This window comes from Macrosteles quadrilineatus, unplaced genomic scaffold (assembly GCF_028750875.1).
Source record: "Macrosteles quadrilineatus isolate MER2022 unplaced genomic scaffold, UCM_ALF_1.0 Scaffold_5__1_contigs__length_97177068, whole genome shotgun sequence".
NCBI lineage: Eukaryota > Metazoa > Arthropoda > Insecta > Hemiptera > Cicadellidae > Macrosteles > Macrosteles quadrilineatus.
In genome coordinates this window covers 7,162,465-7,182,743 of record NW_026542598.1, presented here as the reverse complement: position 1 = coordinate 7,182,743, position 20,279 = coordinate 7,162,465, and the positions used below count along the sequence as shown (strand labels likewise).

General features: G+C 38.2%; 1 protein-coding gene across 3 annotated transcripts in view; it reads right to left on the bottom strand.

Moving 5' to 3' along the window:
* Positions 1-20,279, bottom strand: part of LOC128993840 (pleckstrin homology domain-containing family G member 4B-like) — a 434,838-nt gene that overhangs the window by 91,382 nt on the left and 323,177 nt on the right. For all 3 annotated transcript variants that reach the window (XM_054417888.1, XM_054417889.1, XM_054417890.1), the window contains exons 7-12: positions 18,849-18,969; positions 9,854-9,947; positions 9,071-9,154; positions 8,779-8,895; positions 5,851-6,089; positions 5,233-5,371 (exon numbers count right to left, since the gene is read on the bottom strand). In XM_054417888.1, the coding sequence (XP_054273863.1) occupies positions 5,233-5,371; positions 5,851-6,089; positions 8,779-8,895; positions 9,071-9,154; positions 9,854-9,947; positions 18,849-18,969 (794 nt within the window). The remainder of the gene's footprint in view (positions 1-5,232; positions 5,372-5,850; positions 6,090-8,778; positions 8,896-9,070; positions 9,155-9,853; positions 9,948-18,848; positions 18,970-20,279) is intronic.

Here is a 20,279-nt window from a genome sequence, read left to right as displayed (position 1 = left end):
CGAGTTGTACAGTAATTGAATTTATAGCACAATTTGCTGAATGAATCATTAGCTTGCACAGCTACACTACAGCTCGACTGAAGGTCTAGGTTTAATCGCCGGAAACACCTACGGCATTCCTTCTCGCCAAGGTCGTTGGCGCCTGGGAGAATTCGATTATAAAGTCTCAAGTTTACATCAAGTCTGCAGGCGGAATAATTCAAATCCAGAAACGTTCTGAGGTTTGTAATGCGAGGATGTCCTTCGATGTTTAAAAGAACGTTTGCTGCCTATACCTACTGGTTGTGTCGAGCTTTTTTTCTTATATTTTGTTTTGTTGCAAATTAACTACCATGTTCAATGAAGTTGAATATACTAAACTAAAGAACTTAAAATTAGAAACATGGCCGCGCCTAGAGTAAAACATATCTTAGTAACAAAGCTAAACAGATCTTATCAAAATTGTCTATTAGATGCGTTGACAGATATAGTTTTGCCTTTCTGAATTTATGTAGAATCATTGTTAACAATGTGCTTTCCGAATTCTACTCTATCAAGGTTAAACCGTGCTTAAAGACTTGGGCCTGAAGTCCGTGACGCTACCAACTGAGCCACCGACTCACCAATTTATGTAGAATCATTGTTAACAATACGCTTCCGGAAATCTACTCTATCAAGGTTATAACTGTGTTTGAAGAAGGTAATTTGGAAAAAGATACAACTTTAAAGTATTTAAAAACAATTTCAGAGGAGTATTAACTACAAGTACACTACAAACAAAAGCAAACGCCACGAGGAAATCAATGCATTTCACCCAGACAGAAAATCATTTATCTTGATGGGGAGGATTGAAAAGTCCGAGATAGGAGAAATCTGCCAGTAGAGTTCGACTACTACGTGCGTGCAGACGTGTGATTATACAGCTTGTAATTAGCGGTATGTTGCTGTCTTTGTATTGTGCTGCTGGAAATTATTCCCGACTTATTTCGCTATTTCCTGTACGCGTGCTTAGTCAACTCTTACCTAAGCGATTGCGGGTGAAATTGGGCGAAAACAGCTGTAGGAATTTGTAAAAATCAAGTATTTTTCAACGGCTGTTCAAAGTTTAAAAAGTCATACGGTAACGTAGGTTTATTTAATTGGCTGAAAAAAACTCAAAGAGTTTTCGGTCTTTTTTAATTTGACAATTAACTATTTTCATCTAGCTGTAGGTTCGGTACTGCTTGAGAATTGAACAGAACTCAGAAAATATCGATAATTCATAATATGAAGTGGATTCAAAGTGATCGTTATCTAGCTCGTAATCATGTAAAAAGAATTATTTTGAGTGCTAATAATGGAGTACTGATCACAATATTTTCCTAACAGAACGATACGAGTAGACACACCATGGTTCGGCATTTAAGTTCATGGAATTACATTACTTATCCTTTCTCCCATGATAGATAGCGGTGGGTGGCAAAATTGTCAAACAGTTAAATGTTTATATGGTCAAAAGTTCGCTAGTCAAAAATTTACTGTCAAAATGCAAGTAATATGATGAAAGAGGTCAATTCAATTCGCAGCCAAGATTCGCGAGCTAGTTTGTTAATGAAGAAAGCGATTGACCGGCAGCGGGCAGACTGAGACCTTCTCTCGCACAATTGGCGCAATGACTCACTCTCTCGGCTGATTAGAGACAACCGGACGTCCTTGAGAGTGCGGTGCCGTGCCGATTATCTACCGGCCACTCCACCTGTATCGGGCCGAATACTGGAACAATATGGAATTTGACCATAAATAAGTGACCAGTGATATAACTACCAGTCTCTAATTATATTTTTTTACTTGGTTACCTTTAAGGTAGTTACCGATCCACACCTTTTTTGTTCCATTCAATGCTGGATTTCTGGGATGAAGCATAATAAGTTAAACAATAGCTTAGTGACAAACTATAATTGATTATGTATCCAAATATTCACAGATAAATGAAAGAACCTTCCAATTTCTCATAAGGACGCTGGAAGAGAACACAAACTGCATTACTAAGGTAACAAAAATACAGCATACTCATCATTCGTTTTCATTTTAGGGTAATCAATCTATGATCCATGAGGTTTCGTTCGATGTCAAGGAGGTTGTAGATATGTTACAAAAATCATAAAGAAATTTGGAAAGTAGAAAACTACTCAAGTCTATGATTTGTAAAAGGCAATTACATTGAGCATCGTGACCATAGAAACGTCTTGATGTTCAATAAACACAACGGCGAAGAAGTCAAGCGTCGTAGGAGAACACTATACCTGGAACATCCTAAAAAGGCGAGACAAGACAATCAATCATGTGAGAGGATGTAAGGAAAGACCCAAAAGAGGTCGAAGCCTATGTAGAATAGCCGGGAAATGTAGAAAGTGTCATAAACAAGTAGAATAGCCGCGTGAAATGTCAAAACGACCGACAGCGAGGAGAAGATTGAACTATTCAATTAGAGAAGTTTGACTGGGTCGAGGCTTTCTTCTTGTGGAATGCGTCGGATGTTTGTCCTGAAACGATGTGAATGACGTCTTATTGATGTTTTGATTACATCTTAATTAATCTTCTTGAAGTAGACATTGATTAAACAAGTTTCAGAAGTAATGATGTATTTGGTGTTCACTACTTGATCTTCGATTAACGTCTCGTGAGGCATTTTTGGTTTGGGAAACAAACATTTCGTAGGTTTAACTGTTTGCCACTTTAAATCAATGCCGATAAAAAGTTGTTAATCCACATCTGATTATGAGAAAAATTTGGTCCAGGAACATAAGCGTGTTAATGTGTTTTTTAGACAAAATACTAAATATTTTACGTGATAGTAAATAGGAATTCTTTTAATTATTGTGAAATACAATATTTTTTGTCTTTTCTAGTTAACTTTCAAACGTAGGATACGTGATTAACGATTTCCCAATCTTTTTAAGAACGAAGTATGAACCATTTTGTATGTTGAACAAAAAACAAAAACCTTCTTGAAAAAAAATGCATGGTTAAAAATTGCACAACCCACTGATTTACCTAAAGCCACTGAATTGTAAAAACCATAGGCACGTTTTCTACCACATTATATCTGTTCATGGCCCCACTATAGCTAAATTTAACCGTGTGGCCCTATAATGAAGTCCTGGAGGGGTCCAGAAGGGCGGAGGACTTGTTGGGTGGCCCTTCCTTCCCTTCCTGTAACCCTTGTCCAAAGACCAGGGTTGCATGTCACTAAACAAACGACTCAACAAGCCTAATCGGTTATTCATGAGTTGATTTGTGTATTATAATGTTTTGGTCCCCACTGGGCCGGTTTGAACGGCTTTCAAAGAGTCGGCCACCTCAGTTTTATCTCTGTTGTGGTCTGACAACATAATCGCATTATGACATTGTGTTCGAATGAGTGATCTATTAAGATTGTAGGGTACGTTCGGGTGTTGTCTTTATTATGTATGTGAACAAAAAACGTATGGATAAATATTGTTATTTAAATAGAATTTATGATTATTAAATTGTATAAGTAATATTTGATCATGTGAAATGTCACCTTTGAGACAATAAATAGTTCATATTGTTAACCTGCTGGATACTAAGTTTAAAATTACAAACGGCCAAATTATGCTTTTGTAATCCAGTTAGGTTGTACAGGATAGTATAAAATTAGTAAGTTATAGTCCAGGAGCTGAGGGGGTTTGAGCATGCATGAAAGTAGTACGCAATATTATTGCTGATTATTGTAATATGGACTGTGGTGATCAAAATTACGTATGTCGCCTATTTCAAAAGTGGTCGATAAGGTGGGGGGAAGGGGGCAAACATGGCGGGGAGCGCTATGCGTGAAAACGCTGATATCTCGAAAATGGTAAAAGCGGTAAAAGATAGAACATCGGTAAGTATCCCATTTCCCATTGAAATTTATTGTTGTACAATTTGTCTAAAGAAAAGAAGTACATTAGCAGAGATAACAATTACACCACTTTACCACTACTCATTTAATGACTTTTATAGAATTGGTTTTGTGAGTTAATGGCTGCCGTGAGAAGATTAGTTGAATTTTTTTACGATCTTTGACGAGCGAAACGTGTAAATTAATTAATGATTTGTATACAGTATAAACACGACCATGGCAGTTCCTTGCTTCAGTTACATCATTTATTTGGCGCTCACGTTATTTTTAATATCCATGCAATAAAAATACTTAAAATGCCCGCCATCGCACACTATGAATAAAACTAAAAGAGACGATTACGAATCAGATACTCAATCTAAAAATATTTAGACAACACCCGATATCATGAGTCGCGTTGTTTCACTTGTCCTGTCACCCGGTTCCTGTTTTGAATGGGCGAGACAAAAGCGAACACAAACATTTCTCTGTTTCCAATTTAGACTTGAGAGCTGAGTGAGGGAACCATCTATCTGAAGGGATGTCAACTAATCTGTGACAAGGCTACAATTAGTAGCAGAGGTTATGACAGATACAGCGCTGTCAATGTTGTCATCCGGTACAGATAAAGATGACAGCAGTGGTCGGTGTTGGCCAACTTCTGGCCCGATCTGGCCGTCAAGCCGGTCGGATGGCCATTCTGGGGCAATATTGGCGATGGTGAACGATGGGGAATTAAAAATCGAATACTAGAGTTGATGTTTTTTTATTAAAGTAATGAAGAACCAGACAGCCAAAAGAAACTGTGAAAAAGTTTGAGTCAGATCGTATTAAAGGACGCTGTCATTAATAATTTCATTTCAGATTCGTAAAAAATACATGTTCTACTAACTTAAACAAAAAAATTAAGGAAATCTTCCCATGTCAACAAAAAACATTAAAGCCGGTTCGAAAAATGCAAACCATGCATGAAACACTATTAATAGGCACTCACAGAAAAATACGTAAGAAAGATAGATCAGTAAAACTAAAAAACACGGCAAAATTCAAAACAAATTACTTTTATAACATTTACTTTTACTGTACTATTGTTAGATTATTTTGGATTTTCCCTTCATAATATTATTGTCGTGTAACTGTAAAACATACCTAAACATATATACACGTTCCAAGAAGTCGTAGGTTCCTTAATTACATTATTCTTCCTTGGTCATGTGGGGTAGATTTTGAACCTGAATCGACGCAAAAGTAATTTTTTTTCTTGTTGGTGAAATCCACGTGATTTGAATAGTTGCACATCATTAAGATTTACCCTATAAAGTGGGAAATTTGCAAACACAAATTGGCATGCAGTTCTGTGACAGACTTACCTGTGATGTCTCGTCTTCAAGTGCTCTCATCTTGACCAACTCCCGCAGTTTCTCCCGGCGTTTGTCACTCAACTCATCGAGTCGCTTGGCGGCTCGGTCCACCTCAGAGAACAATCTTTCTGCTCGCTCAACTCCCAGCCTAGAAAAGAGGTAGTTTTTAGACGAGTCGTCTCTGATAATCAGGCTTATAAAGTTTTTACCGAGTTTCAGACGCTAACTTAAATGGCGACGTCTCAAAATACAACGGAAGCGCGTCCCTGAGTTCGGCATCTAAAGGTAAGTGGAGTCCCTCGGCGATCCAGCAAATAAAGGTGATTCTTGCCCTTTTAGAGAAACGTCAGCAACGAAACATAGATTATCTGCCCAACTGTTAGGCCAGCCTAGGCCTACTACTTTGAGAAGTCGAGAAAGAAATTGTGTTGTGCCAAATGCAGCTTCACACGACCTAGTGATTTCTTGCTAATCATTCCTCTTAAACTGCTTGAACAATGACACCGTGACTCTGAATGAAGACGTTCTGACAAAACTAACATGAGTTTGTTGGTACAAATACAACTTTTCACGTTTACAGTTCCGCACAACATAGAGATTATTTACACCACGAACTTTTCCCCTCACCTAACATCCTCGCTGTCCGGCAGCCACTGAGCGCGGTCCTCCAGAGCTGCCAGTGTGGTCTGTCCGTCTCTCCTGAGCCGCTGCAGCTCGTTGTCGTGCAGCACTCTGCTCATCGTGCGGTGCTGACTGCTGAGCTGCCGACGACTCATCGTGCCGTCCACGGCACTACGGACGTCCGACATAACACCCACCAGACGCCGTCCGCAAGCCTGACAGCTGCTCACAAACGGCTCCAGCTCCTGTGGGGAAAAGAGGGATGTATGACACAATGCAATTAAAACAGTTAACTTGTTTACATTACAAAATTGGCTACTCTGCAAAACATATGTTCTGAGTAGAAAAAAAACTAACAATGGTCCTAGTTAAAAACATGTACATGTAAACAACAGATAATCAACTACATGTAAACATGTAATGCACACTTGATGTCACGTCGTTTACAGCTCATGCCAACAATATTACCATCAGTTTTACGTTAAAAAATTCTGTACCTTTACTACATTAAAATTTATGTGGTATCGAAACTGGGGGAATTTTTTCCTAAAATAAGTAATATTGAGATGCTTTGTTTAGCTTTGTTTCTTATCAAGCTTGCTGTTCCTTTAGCCAAGGACATCACTGATAATTTATTAATAGTCCAAAGACAAACAACAGCTAGCTATTGCTACAGACAACTAATGAATATTTACTCAGTCTCCAATTTGAACCGACTATCCTCTCTAAGTGAAGTCCCTTCTGTAACCACTCAGCTACCCATCTATTCACCAGCTCAGTTGAGTCAAAATTTGCCGAACGATGGCTCAGTGAGTGAGCATTTCAGCATAATTTCACTTTCTCAGGCGGTGCGGCGGTTGTAGTGACGACTGCCATTTGCCATTTGTAGGCCAAGTGGGCTGGTGTTTACCATGGCGTGAGAACGGTTCGGTCGGTGCTCTACTCCTCTGCTACACTTTCATCACTTTCCCGCCCGTGTACAAGGTCGGGGCTGCCGATTACGTTGCGTGACGTCATCGTGTCACGTGGTAGACGCCGAGTGACGTCACCGCGTCACGTGACGTCGGACCTTTCGACCCTTTCTTCGTGATTGCGAATTTCCTCAGAGTCTGGAACGGTTTGGTAACCAGTGAGAAATTAATTGCAGATTCGTTGCCGTATTTCTTTTACTTCGCTCACGTATCGAAAATCATTATGTACATGTAAAACCGTAATTTGTAATTCCACATCCCAAACAGTTTACCTGAACCGGGTGACTGTAGTTGAAGCAATTCAATCTCCCTCCATACCAACAACATATACATCAAGCGTATTTTCCACTTCAGGTTAAAATACGATAGTTGACAAGAGGCACGATTACACAACCCAAAATATAGTTATCGCACCATATGATCGAGCCGACAACAAAAGCGGTACGAGTGGTGTAGTTTGAGTGACGGTGGAGGGCTTTGACCTACTGATATGACCCTTGCCCGCTCGCGTGCCTTGGCAAATGGGCGAATTTCGGCATACGGATTATTTCTGCATTGTAATACAGCAGTGCGTCACGAGGCTTTGTTTAATTCAAGATTAGTCTGTATTTAAATCTGCGAATAATAATTTAACAAAATTCAGATTAGTATGAAGAAGGCACAGCCATAAAGTGTTAATCTGATATTGATATCGATAACCAATTGGCTAAAATAATCTCAGTGTTGTGTATGCTAGTAGGGAATAAATAGCAAGGGGAATCTTGACGCTTTACTAAAGTAAACCAACATAACTGGTTAAAGCATTACTCGAGCCTCATCCTCAACTATTTTTAAGAAACCCGAAAATCTAAAAGCAGACAGTTTTTTTCAAGTCGTAGTTTAACTTGCGACGTATAGAATACAGCTCATTAACTGTACAAAAAACTCTTCAATTCAAATTAGCCTACAATGTACGTTATTGAGCAAACTAATAAAATACTGTTAGCCAAGCACACATCCCGGTAGAACTAGGACGACTATTAACTATATCCGTGTTAAACGATCGCGAGATTATGCGAAGCTTGAAACCAATTTAATTATGAACACTTCGTAATTCTTTAAACTGCCCAGAGCTGCAGCAGGCGTGGCCACACTATAAAATCCAAGTGCAGCAATTCCCGTACAGCATATTAAGTACTCTCAATATCGCCGCGTTATATCTAAATAGACCCGTCTTTATGTATAACCCGACGTGTTTACTCGCGTATCTGGTCGCTAAACAATAAACCGGGTAAACAGTTAGTGATAAACCGGTAGTGAACTGGTGAACTGGTGAACTTGACTTCTGGGTACAGCTGAGATTATCTGTACGGTCGATGACACTACAATGTTGTGGTGTAACCTTCCACTTCCATTGTTGATAATGTCAAGTGCCTTCTAGTCAATACACTTGGCGCGGTTGGGCGGCAAAGTCCTTAATAGTTTTAAATTGTACTTACGGTTGAGTTACATAGGAAAGTTGGTTGAAATATCTGAATAACTGTAGTTGATACGTGAGTTAACTGACGGAGTGAATTCTATCGGTTTTCAATAATGTACCATTATTTTGCTAATCGCAAATGAATTCATGGTGATTAAAAGAAGTCACGCATCTTTAAACAATTACAACATTTCACAACAATTACGTATCAAAACGTGTAGGTGATCCTCTTAAGAGATCCTCTTTAAACTTTAGAAAAAGATCTTTTCCTAGTCAATGTAATAGTCCTGTGTTGCCCCTGGATTTACTGTTTGAGATATAACTAGATTCTAACTCAAACCATAACTAAATGAACGTGGACAAACTTAGTAAACCTAGAATATATTCACTAAAGAGTAGAAATTAACAAAATGTTTTACTCAAATTCGCCCCTTCTAATAATACTGACAACACCATGCACAAGAAAATCATTCATGCAATCAATAAGATAGATGTGGATCTTACCTTGAAGAATTCCACCCACTCCAGTTGATCATGGGTGGTTCTTCCTCCACACTCGGAAGGTGTCTGGTCCTCTGGCAGGAAGTGGAGGAGGTCGGAGGAGTCCTTGACGGAATGGCACTGAAACACATACAAATAAACATAACTACAAAAGTAAAAAAATAGTCCACTCTTTAGCTCAAGTACTAAAATCCCATGCACTAATATAATAAGCCACACAATTTGTTAAGTGGCTTTCGTTATGCTTTACATTATGCGGTTTGACAAGAATAGGAAAAGTAGCGAAGTTACCAACCTGAGTTTTGCTTAGGGGTAGTGTAGAATGACCCGGTGGCTGGTCCGGATTTGAAACTAGGAGTCGAGCTACTCTCTGTGTTTTCTGAAAAAAGGTAAAAAATATAATAGTAAAACTCACCATACAAATTATAGCTTATAATAATCACAGAAAACGTACTACTATAACCCAGAATGCCAACCGCATGGTAAAAAGCATTAAGTGTTTTGAGAGAGCTTTGCCTGTCAATCCGTAGGCAGCGCCACCAGCGTTGCTATGCTATTGCATGGCAACGCTGGTGGCGCTGCCTACGGATTGACAGGCAAAGCTCTCTCAAAACGCTTAATGCTTTTTACCATGCGGTTGGCATTCTGGGTTATAGTAGTACGTTTTCTGTGATAATAATGCTTATGTACAATTTGTGAGGAAGTGTCTAAATATAACGTGTTGAGGGCAGTTAAATTGTAGGCTATTTGAAAGAATTTAGGCATTGGAAGATCAACATTTTTGTTAAAATCTGTATGATGAATAAATATCACAATCAGGTGTAAAAAGAATGTTAATCAAACAATTTAAATTGCATTAAGATCATGTTTTTACGTTTAAAATGTGTGAAAATTTTGTCGATTTATCGATGTTTCCTTGTGACATGAATGTATTATCTAAACTGTGATATCCAATACCATATGCAAAAAAAACTACGAACCTAAAGAACCAATCAATGTTTAATTGCTATAGGCTCTTAAAAAATATATATTTAGTCGAATTAAAAAAAAATACAAGTAATATAATTATGATACTTACTGTGATAAAGACCAACGCCTTATCCAACAAGTGGACACCCTCTGGTTGGAGATTGACACAGACCAATGTGAGGCCATTGGACGTCCTGTCAGGCCTGGAACATACAGTTGATTTGTTAAATGGAGGTACTATAGGCTAAAAAAGCTTGCCTACAGTATAATAAGATTCATACAGTCCTGGATTGAGATACGTAAATGAGGTTACTAACCTGTCGTTAATCAGTCCCATTTTGTCAAACAATATAGGATTGATTAACGACAGGTTAGTAACCTGATGTTATGTAAATAAATCAATGCTGGAGGCAAATTATGTATAAAATACGTATGTAGATGTAATCTGTACTGATAAGAGATGTGACAGATTTTGAATCGTCATATGTTAGGGGTAATTACTTGTCATATTATTGGCAAGGATTTCAGGACAAAAGACATTGATTTAACTATTACACTGCTTTACTGCAGTATTATCGACTATTACATTACTGGCTGGTTTTAAAACTTATGGTCATACTCTCTTGCGGATAATGAACGCGTGAACAAGCATTTGAAAGATGGGAAAGAACCGTAATAAAAGTGCAATGCGTTGTTTCAGAAATTTACCAACCCACCATAACCCATGCACAACAGACTTTCAACACTGATTAATTTCTCCGTCAAAATTTCCCATAAACAAATGAGATTTCGTTATAAATTACAGTGTCCTGCTCCTTACTACACCCGCACCGCCCGCAGGTACGTGTAATAACGATAATTCGCGGTAAAAACCGAAAGTAAATAATTGATAACGGTTATCGCAATGTAATACAACGTGCGGCATTCTGCGCAGATTATATCGTCACTAAATTATTGCGAGTAATGACTTAATTCCGCACAATCTCTAGAATCTGGGTTGCATCGGTTTCAATTATCTGACCGTGTTAGTCGCAGTGGCCTCTGGGCGATTGATAAGAAGTTACAATGTTGGTGGGCGAATACATTGTAACGGTTATAGCGACTGTAATAGTTATGCACGGTTGCAGTTACACGTGTTTACAAAGGGCCTTGGGTTTTATATAATCATTTATTAACTTCCGTGGTCATAAAACGTGACAACTAGTGAGGTTTTAACCATTTAAAGTTTTTCTCGTGGATAAATACATAGTTATGCGAGCTAGAGGATAAACCATCGTTACTATGCGACCAATGAGACACATGTGTAATAGGTTAACATTGTAGAAGCTGTGTCACTGAAGCCATTCTTATTCAGAAAATGCATTATCTTTATAAGGTGTATTCTTGATTATTCATATATAGTAAATGAACAGAGGTATCATTTTTCGTGTAATATTTTTTATTAAACTAAATCACTAGAGAAATGCAAAATTATGGGGAAAAAATGGCCTACTATATTGCTAGGTAGGGATTTAGCCGTTAAAGGATAGTTTAAACCAGTTTTGACAATTATCTACCACCATCCTAACACCTTAAAAATGTCCGTAACTGAACATTAATTATTGTTATATTCATCAAGGAAAAAGTGTAAATTCGTCGTAAATTCGAATAAACGTAGTTTTAGACAAATATAAACGTTTTAAAACAAAAATGTCTTCATTAAATATGGCTAATTTGTAAAAAAAAACCAAAAAGAAAACTTAAAAGTAATGATGAATTAGACGTTTTCAAGTATAATAGTAAAAGTTTTGCCCTAACCTATAACGTAATTTCTCCGTAGTTTACTTTGCAGTAAATTTTCCAAAGGTGCACTGAGACCCAACGACAGTTACAGCAGTAGTTCAGTTTAGTGCATGCGAGTGATCCAATGCAGTGCGTCGACCAGTCAGGACCACTACGTCACCTGTCGTCTGTCGTCTGTCCACCGTGTCTGATGGACGGAACGAAAGGGAAATCGATCCGAGACTTATCATCCTCTACAACAGTTGAACAGTTCTACTGCAACGCAGGCTCAGGTTCAAGGTTTGTCGACAATAAAGATCCTTGGCGCTGCAAACGAGGCTTTTTGCTGCCTGCAATTTGCCGAGGTAATAGAAATGATTATGGCTCAGTCGGTTGAACGGTTAGAAGACACTACTAAGCATAAAATTGAAGTGGATTTGAGATAGTATAATCTTTAAGGATTTCTTGTTATTGTCCACGCCAGTTGTGTAGTATTTTAGAGATGATTTAGAGCTGTTACCTTACAAAGTAGCTTAATGGTTTTGGGGATCAAATTCGTGTTATTCTTCAATGACTTTGACTAATGCTTTTACCAAGTTAATTATTGGTTAGTGCAAAAGGATATATGACATCTACTATCTGTCTGTCACAGCAACACGCAGCGGGTTAAAGATTACTTAGACATTGCCTCATGAGGCAGGATCCTCAATTAAGATCAGAAAATACTGTGTGTAAAGGAGTTGTTTGTGTTTATAAAATTTACTAAAAATATGATTTGGGAATAACTAATAGCATTAGTAATTTTAGCAGCTGGGTTCTAAATTCTCCGAGTTTAAAGCGTTGGTCAAAAGTGTGGATGGAGAGCTTTCTACCTATATTTTAGCTCTCTTGAATGGGCTTTCGAAATTAAATCTTCTTGCCTAATTAAGACATATAAATATTGCATTGCCAATTTTAACTGGCAAACGAAACCCCGCATACAATCGTAAATTCCCCAATAGACACGAGCCACTGTAAATAACCGCTGATAAGATCGCGCGCAATTATCGGTAAAATATTGGCGGGAACTATGTGAGAATTTTTACTTTCAACGGAGAAATCCGCTGAAAAGCCTATCGGTTATCGCTTCGGAATCTAACGAATAGAAAACTTACACGCAATACGTCGTGCGTGCCGAGGAATCGCCATTAGGGAGTCGAAGTCCCCGGGATGGCGGAAATGGCGAGGAGAAATCCGCGGGGCCCGCGAAAACGGCGGGAACCGGAACGTTACTGTTTGACTAAACAGTGGCGGACTGATGAGATGGGAACACGTGACCCGAGATCACGACCAGGAGGGAAACTGAAGCTGGGGTGGCGATATTCATTAGCAGACGACACTGACACTTTCACGGCCAAACAAACAAGATCAGCTGATTGAGGAGGCTGGGTGACGTGACCAAACAGCTGGGATGCTGGCTAATTGGCTGGATTTGAGTTGTCTTTGGGAGAACACATTGTATGTAAAGATAGGGAAGAATTTGAAAACAAACGAATCTAGATCCCCTTGACAATATAAATTCATAATATCATGAATATTAAAGGAATTATGAAAACTCGGGACATACAATTGATAGAAGTTGGTTCAGTAACTTGTTTTTGAGTGTGCAGAGACCGAATTTATGTCTCGAACAATAAACCTACCAATACAAAAACATAAGGTGAGTTAATTTAGAGGTTTCTAGCTGTAGATTTAAGTATTCATAGATTTGAGCCTATATATAACTAAGAATAGCAAAATGGTCTGACTTATACTAAAAATATCATACAGTATTTTAACCATATATAATTGACAAATTTGAAGATTTGCCTTTTGCAGTCATTACTACCAAACTATAGTTCTCAGGTAGTCCTACTAATCCTATCCTACTAATATTATAAATGAGAAAGTTTGGATGTTTGTGACAAGTGAACGCGAAAAATACTGGTCGAATTGGGCTGAAATTTGGCATGATGATAGCTCACATTCCCGATTAACATATAGGCATATTCTTATTTCAAAAATCCTTTCGGGCTCCGCCCCAGTGGCTCTGGAGTTTCCCATGTTAACGTTATGAGAAAGGAATTATTGAATCTTAACAGCTGTTTCAATTAAACAAGTTGGTTCTGTTCTATGATGTTCAATAGCATTAAAGTTACAAGGATTACCAACAGGGTGCAGCACTATTATTTCTTTTACATTTATGACAACAGCTAATTTGCAACCAAAAGGTGAGTGAGCGTAGCGAACGAACTTCAACCTAGAGGTGAGTTAGCGTAGCGAACGAGCTAACCTGAAGGTGAGTGAGCGTAGCGAACGAGCTCCAATCTAAAGGTGAGTGAGCGTAGCGAACAATCTTCAACCAGGACGTGATTGAGCCATGCGAACTAGATAATCTTGAAAATTAAGAAGTTAAACGGGGCAAAGCCCGCGGGTTACAGCTAGTACTAAATAAAACAATAGACTCTCAAAATTAAGTATTGATGAACTCCTTTATCCAAATAACCAAGAAATGTTATTTTCAAGTATCTGAAAGTTTGAAGGCATGCATAAAACTCATTTTACTCTAGAAAAAAATCACGATTCTCTATTTCAACGGTCGCAACGTTACAAATGTAACAAAGCAATGGCGGATCACAGTTTAGACTTCCCTGTTTAGAATTACGACCAATCAATGCAGTCCTTCACGGCAACTCCGTCATCAAAGTGCTAATAAAGTCCCAACACGGTCAGAGACATTGAGGTCTAGCCATCAACAATGTCTGCAGGCTACTACAACTAGCTCATGCAAATACAAGTATGAGGAAGAACTAATCAGAGAAAAGCATAAACCTACAGAGAGTTTCGTTGCGTAATGCCAGCTCCAAAAGTTGAGCATTTTCATCGAGCTGATCTTGCAAAACCCTTCTAAAGAAGCTGTATGTACATCGAAGGAAAATATTGTTTTAAATCCAATGTATGCAGCTAGTACAACTACATCGCTTGTGCAAAAGCCAAGAGCGTTGCTGGTGATCAAATTATATTTGCGCTAACTGTTAACACGAGGATCAAATATTGTGCAAATTGTTCTTGATTATGCAAAAAAACTATAACATTCAATCCTTGTTCAAACGTTTGGGTAATTGCACTACTGAGGAGGGAAATCAATAGGGCACGAATACGAGTTTTCGAATGATAAAAAAACTACTACTCTTGTGCTGTATCAGTTGACTATGTTGTTTACAGTAGATGTCAACTATAATTGGGGAAACACACGAGTCATTTCTACTAATGCAAAACATTTCAGACTAACTTTTACCGTGAAGTTAAACAAAAAGACTGTTAAAATCAGCATTATTTAGTACCATCATAAATTCGTTTCGACGACCGCCAAAGTCATCCTGTGTTACTGGAGAAATCTTTTCACTTTTTCCCGCCTTCAATAATGAGATTTGATTTAAAACGACCCATAAAGAATTACTGAGTTGGACTTTGTAGTCGCGGCGAGTTTTTTGCAGGTGAAACCTTTACTTTCACGGGCGAGGAACGCTTAAAACTCTGGCTACTTTGAATTATGATTGCAAAACATATAACGAGACTTTACGAAATGTCCTTAACAAGTTGAACATTACTACAGTACCTGCTTGTTTGAAAATACTAATGCTTTCCCAGATGTTTGTAAGCCTTGGCTCGTTCAAGATGTTTATTTAGTGGTAACATTGAATTTGAGTACTGAATAAACCCACCTACATGGTGCAGCTATAAAAACGTGTTTCTTTAAACACAAAGAAGTTGATTGAGCTTAAACTCATTCTAGTAAAGGAAAATATAACTTTATTAGAACACTACCGCACTCTATGATAGCATATATGCATACTGCATAGAGTGTGATACTGTACTGTACTGAAAGTGTTACTTTCCCCCCTTTTAGTTCGCATAGGACGTCTTTCCAATTTGGAAAGAATATTGGCCAGAGTAAAATAAGGAAAACGCTTTGTCAGTGGTTCAATTAAATTATGTCGTTTTTTTTTGTTAAACTGGCAATAACTTTCACACGGTAATGAAACGTCTGCCAGTGTCTGTATCTAACGTTGAGGAATTATATTATTTTAAAAACCAATAACTCTGAATAGGACGAGGGTCGAGGCAGAAATTACTCAAAGAATGTCAAAATTAATCATTACAAAAATCTAATTAGAATACGCAATTTATCGTCAAGTTTATGAAACCGAGTCTCCTTTTATCCGTTAACACTTTGTTAATTACACAAACAGTTCTAATAGAGTTTATCGTTAAGGTTGTTAACATTCACAAATACTGTGGACCTTCACTATTTTACCGCTAAGCATCACCAATGAGTTTGTTCACATGGATTTCTCAGACTTCAAACCGTGTTAACCGTATTGTTACCACACGCCGACGTGTTCAGCCCCTCAAGTAGCGTTGAAACACGGCGACACGTGTAAAGAGTCAAGTAGAAACACGATAATGAGCTTCAACTCTCAACTGAAATTAGCCCCGACTTCCAGCGTCTTCATTAGTGCGATGGCGCCGGAATACCAAGCAGTGAGCGATGCATCTGCTGTTACATAAAGCCAATTGTGCATAACAACTAGACAGACAATCAGGGGCAACAAGTAGTCCATACCTTGAATGGAAGTCGGTAGTTATGGTTTTGAATAGTTTAAATGTCTAGACAGGTTGTTATGCAACATCGATTTGTTTGGTCATTTCATACAACTATGTGGTAGTTTGCTTAAGGCGTACCACTGTACTGTTCAAGCGGTTGATTTATTGGTTAGAACGAAGGGATTTGGTCCTGGAGGCTCGGGTACAGGTTTCCATAATCAACAATGTATATTAGCTATTATATACATAATAATAAAAGTAATAAAAGTTACCTCGTAGTTTAGTGTTCACATGTGTAGGAAGAATGATAACTTTCTTTATATTAGTAATATCCTACCACAAAGAGCAATACGACAATCATTTAAAGGAGAGAACATCTTTTTGAAAGAACACTATAAAAACTGTATTGAGTAATGTCTTAATTGAAAACATAAAACAAACGCAACTAGCCACTATAAAAATTGTATGATTAATTTTAGTTTTATAATTATAAATCCAACAAAACCAGAATTCTTTCGAAACTGATACGGTATAATGTATAGCTTAATAATTGCTTATTTCCTGTGGACTGTTTTGTTTGGGAGTTTTAAATTAAAATTTTGGTTGGACTACAAGGTTTAAAATCAGTCTGCACCAATTACTTTCTTGGCAAAACTATACATTTCCTAAACGGTAATCATTGTACGATAACCACACCAATTACATACATCTTTGCAGAAAAAAAATAGTTGTTCAAACCACTATGAGTGAACAAGCACAGAGCTGGTATCTCGGACCAAACAGCCATGGACGGGACATGTCATTGGCACAGATTCAGCGAGCATTCAATCTGGACAAGTGTCCTTAGAACAATGCACCGATCTTATCATTGTATCAAAACAATGCCGGGTTTAGCAACCACGGCAACACTGAAGAGCACCGCGACCTGACAAATAAGCAATTGGTCTTTCATCAACCAGACGATAAGAGATAAGAAACAATGTGTGGGAGAAACCGACGGGGATTGTTTAGAAATGGAAAGTGGCAAATAGGTAAATAGCGAGTGAAGCATAGCATTACGTGGACGATTTCACACCTACATCATTGACATTGACTTTGACGCGAGGTCAAATGACCGATCCGTGAGCGGACGCGGGTAGAAAGTGTATAGCAAATAGTGTGGGTAATAGAGTCCACGTTGTCTGATGCATCACTGACACTACGCATCAATACGGCGCGCCGGCTCCTTACTGGACAGTGAAACGCGCAGACTCCCGCACTGCGCATCACCGTGGGAAAACACTGCGCTAATAGGGCCGTGGATGTGTGGAAATCAATATATTTGACTTACGTACGTAAGTGTACAACACAAGGAAAGATAGTCGTTTGGAATTAAAATGTTGTTTTCCGAATTAGTTGAGATTTTCTTAACTGTATAATGTAATTCTGTATGAGGGAATTTATATTAAGTCAGCAACAAGAGTGAAATGGCATTCAATAATCATACATATTTGCCATAAAAATCATATTCATTATACAGATAGAACCTGATTTAATCATCTACGTTGTCTACAATCTGATGACTACACATCTGAAGGCGAAGCTGTGGTAAGTGTTGTTGTAATAACTTGAAGATACACATTGCTAATTTTATTGAAGATTTCTCCAGATATATCGGTATTTTATTTGCTAAATATGCTACGAATAAAGCAAATTTTATCATTATGCTCTACCATTTTAAAACACACCACTCTTTTATTAAAAATTGAAATATATTTGTTAAAGTACAATGCACAAATTGATAATTTGTTCAATGAATCTACTTTAATGCAAGTATGGTGTGTTACGAGAAACCTGAGACAGAGTTAATGCAGAATAATTTATCCACAAGAAGGAACAAATTAATAACGGTACATACAACTTTTAGTGGTAATGTGCGTGGCATGCGGGATGTGGCGAAACCGCACAAGTGAAAGACGCAAAAGAACAATTACTGACCATTCTGTAAGGGAACTAACGGTATGTGTTCTTCGATTTCCATGTAAACAGGATGTTTGTAATACTTACCACCCAAGTAGGACTACCTTAAATGTACAGAAATAATTCCTTAGTCATAGCACAGAAGTTAATTTGGTAAAATAATATAAATGTGCATAGCCTATAACTGTTAAAATCACTGTTCCATCTATTTAAACATAATTCTCGGGGTTTATTGCGGGGATAGAACTAAATTACAGAGATATTTCTCTTAGTACCTTTTTCATGAATGGATCTAAATCTAAGGTGGGTTTTGAACCACTAAGACCACAACATTTGCCATCGGGGTACACGCTGATTTGACATTTTTAAGGATTACATGAGTTTTACTACATATACAATAAGTTGTAGGTTGGTCAAAACTTTGGCGTGGACAGAAATCATTAACTGACATCAACACACTCTGTATGTATACCAATGTAACTTTAATTTATTCTAAAAACTGGATACAACTTAAACGTGAGATTGTAATGTCTACTTCTATGAGTGGTAATACAGTTAAAGCAGGGGACTAGCTGGTATAGTGGTTAGAAAGTGGGACTCCGGTTCCTGGGGCCCCGGGTTCAAAACCCGCCAAATCACCAATTTAAGTGATAATGCCGTAACCCCTAGGTCTAGCCCGAAGTAATGTGAAAAACAATTCCGGAGCGCCCCAGGAAAAGAAATACGGTTTAAGCGTGTATCCTCCTCTAGTCACTGACCTGACAGGAAGTGTGCTGTAGTAGAGGACCACCCTTGCAATATCTGTATGTGACAAGGCTGCTCTTCTGACCACGGCGGCGTCATACACCACCACAGACCTGCCGTCCACGTCGTGGACACCTGCAACACACAGAGGAACCCTTTAGCCAAGGAACCTATAGTCAATGGTAGTAGTAGTTGACCTTACTGGGGTTTCAACTCCAGTGTGAAATGTGAGTTCTTAAGCTGTTGGAGTCGTTTAGATTAAAAGTCAAAAGTATATAGGTTTGAGATTTCAATTGAGGTAGGTTTTATGAATCAATGACGGATTCCGTAACTTGTGATAAAAAGGAAAACGCAATGGGTGTTCCTAGTTAATATTTGACACGTAATAAAAACCGTTAATTTACAACCCAAGAGCGCATGAAAAGTGCTACTAAAAAAAAGCATTCTTAAGTACTAAAGATGAAACTACCAAAATTAGTAGTTAGAGACTCGTACATCGAAGAGGTATGTGTTACATCGCCTGCTATCCACACAAGGAGGATTTGGACAGCTGTCTAATATAGCCTACGCTTCCCCCCTTTGTAATTATTAAATTGAAAAATCAATTAGTGTACACAATATACATATGGATTAGAGGTAATCACGTATTGATTAGTAATAGTTATAATCCACTCTGCTATCCAGTGGTTGGATACCAAATAAAATAAGTAACGTACTTAATTCAAACTCATTTTTCGGTGTAATGTATTAAAACAGTATCGAAAACACAGGACAGAACGCAAACTGAGAACTACTTTTCTGGGACACAAGTAGGCCTATCACTCCGAGCCGGGCGGAATGTCGGCACCTGAATGGCACTGCGTATGACTCACCGACAATACGGCATTGTTTGGCGGAATGCCCTCCTAACGACGAGATTTGACGGACAAAAGGCCGTCTCATCTCGACTGAGGCTCATTTGCATCAGTATGTCCCTCAGGTGCCACTAGAGCTACGACCAAGGCAGTAGTTGTGGGAAATTCCACTGGGCACCTCTGCATCCACACATGTTGGTTGTTTGTGTAAATTTGGTAAAGGGGAAATCGATACAATTTTAGGCTGCGGCTGCGAGTCTATATAGTGGCCAAATACCAATTGAAAGATACTGGTTCATCCTCGAAAAATGTCGAAGGATAGTTTTTTTTATTTTTCGTCCGGTAGCTAGCCGTCCTTGATCATTGGGCTAAATAAATGCTCCTTATCCTATTCATTTAACACTCATCTTTCACTCCTCACCGCCTTAAAATACGCTTAATTGTAGAGTCGGCGTCGTATAAATGTTAGGTTATTTTGCTACAATGTTGTGACTACTTTTAAAACATTTGCTCGTCATTATTTCGTTAATTTGTTTTTAATGTGAAGTATAAATATTTGCATATTGAGGACACCTCATTGCTAAAATTAAT